At 50.8% G+C, this 10,270-nt stretch overlaps 1 protein-coding gene across 1 annotated transcript; it reads left to right on the top strand.

Moving 5' to 3' along the window:
• The first annotated feature begins 6,564 nt into the window (after positions 1–6,564).
• On the top strand, positions 6,565–9,548 carry ARL4A (ADP ribosylation factor like GTPase 4A). The gene is made up of 2 exons (XM_054020307.1): positions 6,565–6,663; positions 6,829–9,548. The coding sequence occupies exon 2, from the start codon at positions 6,927–6,929 to the stop codon at positions 7,527–7,529; it is 603 nt and encodes a 200-aa protein (XP_053876282.1). The 5' UTR covers positions 6,565–6,663; positions 6,829–6,926; the 3' UTR covers positions 7,530–9,548.
• The last annotated feature ends 722 nt before the right edge of the window (positions 9,549–10,270 follow it).

Here is a 10,270-nt window from a genome sequence, read left to right as displayed (position 1 = left end):
AGACCCGCGAAGGTTTGAATTTCATTTCCTGTTTGCCCAGCGTGGAGAGCACAGGTGACCACGCAGAGCTCATCAGCACAGGTAACCGTCATGGAGTCCTCCCAGGATCGCAAAAGAGCTCCAGCATGGACCGAACGGGAGGTACGAGATCTGCTCGCCATATGGGGAGATGAAGCAGTGATAGCTGAACTCCGTAGCAGTAAAAGAAATGGAAAAGTATTAGAAAAGATCTCCAAGGCCATGAAGGACCGAGGCCATAACAGGGACACACAGCAGTGCCGCGTGAAAATTAAGGAGCTAAGGCAAGCCTACCACAAAGCCAGAGAAGCAAACGGAAGGTCCGGGGCAGAGCCGCAAACTTGCCGCTACTACGCGGAGCTGCATGCGATCCTAGGGGGTGCAGCCACCACTACCCCAACCGTGTGCTATGACTCTCTCACTGGAGAAACACACAGGGAAGACGGTTCGGGGAACGAGGAAGATGACGATGGAGGTACTGTAGGTAGCTCACAGCAGCAAGGAAGCGGAGAAACCGGTTTCCCCAACAGCCAGGATATGTTTGTGACCCTGGACCTGGAACCAGTAACCCCCGAACTCACCCAAGACCCTCAGGGCACACAGGAGACCTCTGGTGAGTGTAACTTTGTAAATATTTGTAAACATTACAAAAAAAAAGCAAGCAAGTCTGTTAACGTGTATGGGGATGGGGCGGAAATCCTCCAGGGACATCTCCAGAAAGCTCTCCTGGTTGAAATGGGGTGATTTTATTAAGGGGGACATTCAGAGGCGCCCGTTCCTGCTCTTCTGACCAGAAATGTTCCCCGCTGTTAACCACGCGGTGGGGGGGAGGGGTGAAGTGATCATCCCAGAGAATCGTGTGTGTGTGTGTGGGGGGGGGTGGTTTACTTGTGTTTGTGCCGCATGTTAACCGGGAAACCGCAGCCCCCTCCTTTTACATTGAAACCCCATTTTAAATGGACAACCCAATTCATCCTTGATATGGGAAATGCGCTGCTGTTTGCAACCTTTCCCGCATGTTAAGAAGGTTAAAAAAGCCAAAACACTGTGGCCTACGATGGCTGCCTGCAAGCCGAAATATGCGACCTTGTAATGAAAGAGTGTACCCATTGTTCCCTAAAATGTGTCCTTTTTAACCACCTCTCCCTTCTCCTCCACCAGCTGCAAATGTTTCTCCTTCGCAGAGGCTCGTGAACATTAGAAAGAGAAAACGTAAGACGAGGGACGAGATGTTCACGGAGCTGCAGATGTCCGCCCAGGCTGATAGAGCACAGCAGAATGCGTGGAGGCAGTCAATGACGGAGATGAGAAAAGCCCAATATGAACGAGAGGAGAGGTGGCGGGCTGAATCGCGGGAAGAACAGAGCAAGTGGCGGGCTGAAGACGATAGGTGGCGTCAGCTTGCAGACAGACGGCAAGAGGCAATGCTCCGTCTGCTGGAGCATCAAAGTGATATGCTCGAGCGTATGGTTGAGTTGCAGGAAAGGCAGCAGGAGCAGAGACCGCCGCTACAGCCCCTGTGTAACCAACAGCCCTCCTCCCCAAGTTCCATAGCCTCCTCACCCAGACGCCCAAGAACACGGTGGGGGGGCCTCCGTCCACCCAGTCACTCCACCCCAGATGATCGCCAAAGCATCAGAAGGCTGGCCTTCAATAAGAGTTAAAGTTTTAAAATGCAGTGTGTCCTTTTCCATCCCTCCTCCCCCACCCATCCCAGGCTACCTTGGCAATTATCCCCCTACCTCTGTAAGGAACTAATAAAGAATGCATGAATGTGAAAAAACAATGACTTTATTGCCTCTGCAAGGGGGAGGGGAGGGTGGGGTGGGGTGGTTGGTTTACAGGGAAGTAGAGTGAACCGGGTCGGGGGGGGGGGTTGGAGGGTTCATCAAGGAGAAACAAACAGAAGTTTCACACAGTAGCCTGGCCAGTCACAAAACTCGTTTTCAAAGCTTCTCTGATGCGCACCGCGCCCTGCTGTGCTCCTCTAACCGCCCTGGTGTCTGGCTGCGCGTAATCAGCGGCCAGGCGAGTTGCCTCAACCTCCCACCCCGCCATAAAGGTCTCCCCCTTACTCTCACAGATATTGTGGAGCGCACAGCAAGCAGCAATAACAATAGGGATATTCTTTTCGCTGAGGTCTGAGCGAGTCAGTAAGCTGCGCCAGCGCGCTTTTAAACGTCCAAATGCACATTCCACCACCATTCGGCACTTGCTCAGCCTGTAGTTGAACAGGTCCTGACTCCTGTCCAGGCTGCCTGTGTACGGCTTCATGAGCCATGGCATTAAGGGGTAGGCTGGGTCCCCAAGGATCACGATAGGCATTTCAACATCCCCAATGGTCACTTTCTGGTCCGGGAAGAAAGTCCCTTCCTCCAGCTTTCGAAACAGAGCAGAGTTCCTGAAGACGCGAGCATCATGTACCTTTCCCGGCCATCCCACGTTGATGTTGGTGAAACGTCCCTTGTGATCCACCAGGGCTTGCAGCAGCATTGAAAAGTACCCCTTGCGGTTTACGTAGTCGGTGGCTTGGTGCTCCGGTGACAAGATAGGGATATGGGTTCCGTCTATGGCCCCGCCACAGTTTGGGAATCCCATTTCAGCAAAACCATCCACTATTGACTGCACGTTGCCCAGAGTCACTACCCTTGCTATCACCAGGTCTTTCATTGCCCTGGCAAATTGGATCACAGCAGCCCCCACCGTAGATTTGCCCACTCCAAATTGATTCCCGACTGACCGGTAGCTGTCTGGCGTTGCAAGCTTCCACAGGGCTATCGCCACTCGCTTCTCAACTGTGAGGGCTGCTCTCATCTTGGTATTCTGGCGCTTCAGGGCAGGGGAAAGCAAGTCACAAAGTTCCATGAAAGTGGCCTTACGCATGCGAAAGTTTCGCAGCCACTGGGAATCGTCCCATACCTGCAGCACGATGCGATCCCACCAGTCTGTGCTTGTTTCCCGGGCCCAGAATCGGCGTTCCACGGTATCAACCTGCCCCAGTGACACCATGATTTCCACATTGCTGGGGCCTGTGCCTTGTGAGAGGTCTATGGCCATGTCAATTTCCTCATCACTCTCGTCGCCGTGCTGCAATCGCCTCCTCGCCTGGTCCGGGTTTCGCCTTGGCATGTTCTGGCTCTGCATATACTCCAGGACAATGCGCGTGGTGTTCATAGTGCTCATAATTGCCGCGGTGATCTGAGCGGGCTCCATGATCCCAGTGCTAGCTATGGCGCCTGGTCAGAAAAAAGGCGCGAAAGTAGTATCTGATGGACCAGGAGAAGGAGGGCGGGAGGGAGGGAGGGAGGGAGGGAGGGCCAAGTGACGACATGGCGTACAGGTACAGGAACAGGGAGAAACACAAACAACTGTCACACAGAATGGTCCCCCCAAAGATTAAACTGGAAACCCTGGGCTTAGCAGGCCGTTGATTTCACGGAGGAAGGGGAAGCAAATGAACACAGAATAAATCTATTTTTTACATCTTAAGGTGGCAGCCGACGCTGCAGCATGAGTGACAGCCATACCAGTATGATGATGATGGGTACCAATCATAATATACCATCATCTGCCAAAAGGCAAGGGGCTGCTGCTGTGTAGCAATGCAGCCCCATGTCTGCCAGCCCCACGTCCGCCAGCACCCAGCATCGCCCTCGGCCTCTTCTGGGTGCTTAGCAGACAATATTGGGCAATTGGCAGAAAATAGTACATTATGACTGGTAACCGTCATCATCGAGACAGTAGCATGTCTGCCCAGGTGGCCATGATTGACAGCCACTCCAGTACGACGACGACGGGTACCAGTCATAATATACCATCGCCTGGAAGGGGCTGGTGCAATGCAGCCCTACGGCTGCCAGCCCCACGGCTATCACTCATGCTACACCGTCTACTGCCAAAAGGCAGTTAGCAGCTGCTGCTGTGTAGCAATGCAGTCCCACGTCTGCCGGCACCCAGAGGACATATGGTGACGGTGAGCTCAGCTGTGCTGAGCGGGCTCCATGTTGTCTGCACAGGTAACCCAGGTAACCCAGGTAAAAAGGCGCGAATCTATTGTCTGCCGTTGCTGTGACGGGGGAGGGAGGGGCCTGACGACATGTACCCAGAACCGCCCGCGACACTGTTTTGCATCATCCGGGCATTGGGATCTCAACCCAGAATTCAAAGAAAAGGCGTGAACCGCTTCGCGGCTCGAGCTGTGGCGCAAACGTAGTATCTGACGGCCTAGGGGAAGGAGGGAGGGGGGCCGAGTGACGACATGGCGTACAGGCACAGGGAATTAAAATAAAGAACGGTGGCTGTGCATCAGGGAGAGACACAAACAACTGTCACAGACTGGTCCCCCCCAAAGATTAAACTGAAAACCCTGGGTTTAGCAGGCCGTTGATTTGACGGAGGGAGGGGGAAGCAAATGAATACAGAGAAAATCTATTTTTTACATCTTAAGACGACGGTGCAGCGTGACTGATAGCCCTCGGCATCTTTCTGGGTGCTTGGCAGCAAATACGGGGCGGTGTATGACGATGGTCTTCAGGCCTATTGCACGAGCTGCTGCTCAGGGAAGACTCTGCTAATGTGCGATGACCCGACTTGTAATAGGCCGGCTAACAGTCATAATACACCATTTACTGCCAAAAGGCAAGCCCCACGGCTGCCAGCACCCAGATCGCCGATGAAGGCTACCAGTCTACTGCACCGTCTACCGCCAAAAGGCAGTTAGCAGCTGCTGCTGTGTAGCAATGCAGTCCCACGTCTGCCGGCACCAAGAGGATATATGGTGACGGTGAGCTCAGCTGTGCTGAGCGGGCTCCATGTTGTCTGCACAGGTAACCCAGGTAACTAACCCAGATAAAAGGGCGCGAATCTATTGTCTGCCGTTGCTGTGACGGGGGAGGGAGGGGCCTGACGACATGTACCCAGAACCGCCCGCGACACTGTTTTGCATCATCCGGGCATTGGGATCTCAACCCAGAATTCCAAGGGGCGGCGGAGACTGCGGGAACTGTGGGATAGCTGTGGGATAGCTACCCATAGTGCAATGCTCCGGAAGTCGACGCTAGCCTCGTACTGTGGACGCGGTCTGCCGACTAGAGCACCTAGAGCATTTTATTGTGTGGACATACACAATCGGCTGTATACAACCGATTTCAATAAAACCGGCTTCTATAAATTCGAACTAATTTCGTAGTGTAGACATACCCTAAGAAAAAACAGAGATTTGGAATTAATGTTTTTTGTACTGTGTACAGTTACATGAATTAGGGAGCTCCGATAATATTCAAGTTATGAAAACGAGTCAGGTAAAACGGAGAAAAGGGTGGAAAGGAGGAACAAGGATTCTAGAAAAAGTAAATCAGGCTTCCCCGCTCCTCCTCCAGCAGAACAGTGCCGCCAGCCCTGGGAGCGCTACGTGCCGGTGCCTTTTCCATGCACGTCCCTCTCAGCCCCAACTCCTCCCATGTCCACCCCGGCAGAAAGGGGGGGGCAGGAGACCCCATGTGCCACCCCCCACTCGTCACCTCTGGGGGTAGCAGCGGGAGCCCAGCACCCACACTGGTGGCAAGGCGCTACCAGCTGAGCCTAGGTTCTCACCGTGGACTCCGGGTCCACCCGGCCCGGCGCTGGCCGCAGCTTCGCCGCAGAACCTGGCGTGAAGCACAAACAGCGCACGCCGCGTGCCCCCTACCTCGGGACCACGTGGCTGGGCTGGCGCTCGCTATGGGGGGGTCCGCGCTCGCGCAGAGGGCGTGACCCAAGCACAACAGGGTGGAGGAGTTGGCGCAAGGGGGACAAGAACGCGCCAGAGCCGTTTGAAGCGGGTTGCTAGGAGACTGATGTGGGCCGGGCCAATGGGGAGGCCATTGGCGATGACGTTCCGGGTGTGCGAGCGCGCGGGAAGCCTCAAACCCCTCCCTGCCCCCCTGGGGAGTTGGTGGGTCAAAGGTGGATTTCCGCGCTTCTCCCTGAGGGCGAGGGAGGTGGGAGGGGCCACGGGGCAGGGTCCCAGGGAAGGAGGCTAACCAGCCCCCCTCCCTTCCCGTGTTGGGTGCAGCTGCTGGCGACGGAGCGCTGGGTCTCTACGGCTTAAAGGTGCCTCCCCCCGCCCTGGGTGAAGGGCGGTCGCCGCCGACTGGACGGAGATCCGGGGCTCTTGGGGTGCGGGCGGGGCTCCTCCTGCTGGGGCACGTGCCGGGCTATGCAGCAGGGAGGGGTGTTGCTCCATCCACCGCCCGCGAGGAGGGCAGGTTGGGGGCGTGGCTACGTTGGAGCTCCGCGGTGACGGACTGTGGGACGTAGTGTGCACTGCGCGCTCTGCCTTGAGGGCATAACGTACAGACCTCTCCTCTGTCCCCGCCCCACACCCGCGTGTGTAAACCCGGGAGGACGGGAACGCGCCGCGGAGGCCCCTGGTGAGTGGCGGATGCCTGCGCCAATGGGAGGCGGCCCTCGCTTTACTCCCCACCCCGCAGCTCCCCGCGGCCAATGAGCGGCGCGCTGCGGGCAGGGGGCGGGGTTCGGTCTGTGCTGGGAGGAGCAGGCGCTGCCTCGGACTCCGGCAGACGCTGAGGAGGCGGCGTTGCGGCGAGTTGGTGGCTGTTGCGGTGCTGGGCGCTCGGGCAGACATGGGGCCGCCAGCGGCGTGAGGTGCGGGCTGCGCTAGCTTCGCCAGCCGGGGGACGCGCGGGCGGGCTCGGGGCATGTGGTGGGGTTGAGCGCGGACCTAGGTCCCCGGCTCCCCTCAGCCTGGGGCGGGGCGGGGCGTGGCGGCCGGTCAGTCACCGGGGCTAACGCCTCTCTTGTCGTTGGCAGGGTCTGAGCGCGGCGCGCCTGTGAGTGCGGCTCGGCGGCCGAGGGGAGCCCGGCTGTGCCTGTGTCGGCGGCGGCTCGCTGTCCCCCCGCCGCCGGCGATGGGGAATGGGCTCTCGGACCAGACGCCGATCCTCTCCAGCCTGCCCTCCTTCCAGTGCTTCCACATCGTGATCCTGGGGCTCGACTCGGCGGGCAAGACCACCGTGCTCTACAGGCTGCAGTTCAACGAGTTCGTCAACACTGTGCCTACCAAGGGGTTTAACACGGAGAAAATCAAAGTGACGCTGGGCAGCTCGAAAACGGTCACCTTCCACTTCTGGGACGTGGGAGGCCAGGAGAAGCTCAGGCCCCTGTGGAAGTCCTACACCAGGTGCACGGATGGCATCGTGTTTGTGGTGGACTCTGTCGACATCGAAAGAATGGAGGAAGCCAAGACAGAACTTCATAAAATTACTAGGATATCTGAAAATCAAGGCGTGCCTGTCCTTATAGTGGCTAACAAACAGGACCTGAGGAATTCCCTCTCTCTCTCAGAAATCGAGAAGATGTTAGCAATGAGCGAGCTGAGCTCTTCTACCCCCTGGCATCTGCAGCCTACCTGTGCGATCATAGGGGATGGACTTAAAGAGGGACTTGAAAAACTACATGATATGATAATTAAGCGAAGAAAAATGTTGAGACAGCAGAAAAAGAAGAGATGAGTTCTGTTTCCACACTTCTATCTTAGAGTAGTTTCGTGGTCAGAATTTGACATAACAGCTTCCAAAGCCTGACCTGCTTGCTTGGATGCTGTTAAAGCTTAGTTATGTTAAACAATCAGTTGCACAACCTTGCCTTGTGGAAGTTGTGCAGACACAGAACCTTTTGAAAAGCAAAAACAGAAAATAGTTTTTCCAAGGTTTCTGGCACTGTATTATTTTGGATGCCCTATAAAGTAATATAAAGCTATCAGGAAAGAGATGGGTGGGTAAATGTGACTTGGATATCTAAATAGCCAAATAAAATGAGAGGTTTTTTGCTTGGTGTTTGTATTCATATATTTGAGGGTGCATTTTTACAAGAAATTTGCATTGAAGGCATTGTGTTTTTAAACTTCTTATGCTCGTAAGTGGAGTGTTTTAAGTGAATATATACAGCTTTAAAATATTGATTTCAACAACGTGTATGGAATTAGCAATCCATTATTTCAGGAGGCTGTGAGCCTTGGGGTTTTTTATCTTCTTTGGTAATGATTTCCATGAGAGAGTTTGGCTATATGGTATGTTTTTAATTTGGCACTTTTGAAGTTGAATCACTTTTAGTTCTAATACTTGAAACTTCAGTGCTGTGGATTCTTCAACTGGTAGAGGAAATAAGACTTGTTAGACAAGTACACAACATGCAAGAGCATGGATTAGTTTTCCCAACATGTAGCATGATTTGGTGTGTAGTTTTCTTAGAAATAGCTATGCATTGTTATACAGTGCTAACTGGGTTTAGAATTTTTTTTGCTGTTCAAACAATTGAGTTACTCTGACATCCCCAAGTTATCAACACAAAAGTAAATTTGTTGGTGCAGTAAAGGAGATGCATACAGTGATTTAGGTCTCCCAAGACTTTTAGCAGTGCAGCATTCTGGGCTCTTTAGATTATGATTGCAATAAAACTTGATCATCATGAAATATAAAGAGAGCTAAAGTCAACAGAGCACACTTTTTGTATCTGCAAAAATGCCCAGGTTTGTTACTTATACTGCTAGGTCACTTTCTATATAGCCTTTTTTATTAAAGTTTTTGTAGTGCTTGTGGTTAGGAATGTAAAGAAGCTTTAAACACTTGACACTGGGAAAACAGTTTAAAGATGGCCTGTGTTATGCTCTAATTATGTTTAAGCTGTTCTTGTTTACAAAGTACGCAAACAGTATTAACTGGGCAGGACAGTATGTCTAATGAGAAGAAAGATTAGTTTTTCTTACTGGTACAGAACTTCAAACAGTTGTCTAGACATCTTGATTAGCAAATGAAAAGGGCTAAACTAGAGCCTGAATTTTAAGATTAACTTTAGTGGTGCTGTAAAACAGAATGTTAGATCATCTTGAAACTTCCATTAGAAATATCAGTCTTAAAGGAGCAATGCAAGAATAATTTCCTCTTACTCAACCAGCAAAGTTACTGCATTCTTACCTACTGCCATGTATTAAGAGGATAACAGCTGAATGTCAATCAACGTAAGGTCTGTCTACGTAAATATCTGTATAAAATCAAACTTCATAGCCAGCAGCTGTTTGTCCAGAAGGTAACCAAAAATGCACTTTAGTGTTTTCAATAATTGAAAGTGACAGCTGGTGTTTGTTTTTTTTTTTTTTTTTTTTTTTTTATGACACCCTGGTCCTTTTGAAAGAATTGAAGTAGCTTCCAGTGGAGCTTCTGTATGTTGGTTATATATGTACCTGCACTAGTGACATTGAAAGTCACTTACTCAGTAATGTCTATATTTATAGAAATGTGGATAACTTCTTAAACCTCAATAAACATAACTCAAAACAAGTCTGCAGGGAGAAGGTGTTTGACTTCCTTGAGTTACAGTGAAGTGTTCTTGTTGGCCTCTATGTGCAAATCTCGCTCTCAATAGCAGTAGAACTATCTGCATGAAAATCAGACTCTTATAAATGTGGTGAGATTCGTAAATGTGACAATGTTATAAATCACAGGTATCTCATTAAAGACTTAATATCAATAGCATACTTGTATTATGTTCCATATGTTTGTAACAGAACACTGTTTGCTTCTAGCTATAGCCATTACTCTCCTTGTGCAGTGGTCATGTGTATTGTAAACCTTCCCTTCTCATGAACAGATTTACATGTTACATACAAATTTGCTGGGGCAGCTCTCAAATGCTCAAAGCTCTGAAATCATATACAGTATTAACAGACTACAATGGTAGTATTAAATCCTTTAATCAGCTGAGACTAACATTTTTACTTGGTTTAGCATTTCTTATGCTAGAAAGGTGGGGTTTTTGACTATGTAGATGAAATATGTTGCATTTTTCATACCTAGACAAGGGTACTTTTTCATTGTAAACAGAAGTAGAATGAAATTTTCAAAGCAGGGCAGAGGATTCAGCCATACTGCTTCTTGATTTTTTTTTAATGGAGAATGAGTAAATCCCTTGCACTGACTTGGAAATCTCAATGACAGTATCAATACAAAGTACCCCATAATTGCTGTCAAACACTTGTGTACGCTATACTGATTTCAAGATCATTCAGTTTTGACAGAGAAACACGTAGGGCTACTTTTTTTTTTTTCAAAATTAGGTGGGTACAGTTGTACAATTGGAAGCATATAACAGCTCTAAAAAATCCCTCACCTTTGAAGTTTTTGGATGAAACTGTTCCAAATGTAGTGTATCTTTGCCCACCAAAACAGATTCTACATCTTTATGTTGTACCTTTTTA

Source organism: Malaclemys terrapin, chromosome 2, assembly GCF_027887155.1.
Source record: "Malaclemys terrapin pileata isolate rMalTer1 chromosome 2, rMalTer1.hap1, whole genome shotgun sequence".
Taxonomy (NCBI): Eukaryota; Metazoa; Chordata; order Testudines; family Emydidae; genus Malaclemys; species Malaclemys terrapin.
Note: the sequence above shows the minus strand (reverse complement) of the source record. Positions and strands in the feature narration are given on the sequence as shown.

Excerpts from the sequence above, each read along its gene's own strand:
- ARL4A (XM_054020307.1), top strand. The coding sequence starts at position 6,927 with ATGGGGAATGGGCTCTCGGACCAGACGCCGATCCTCTCCAGCCTGCCC.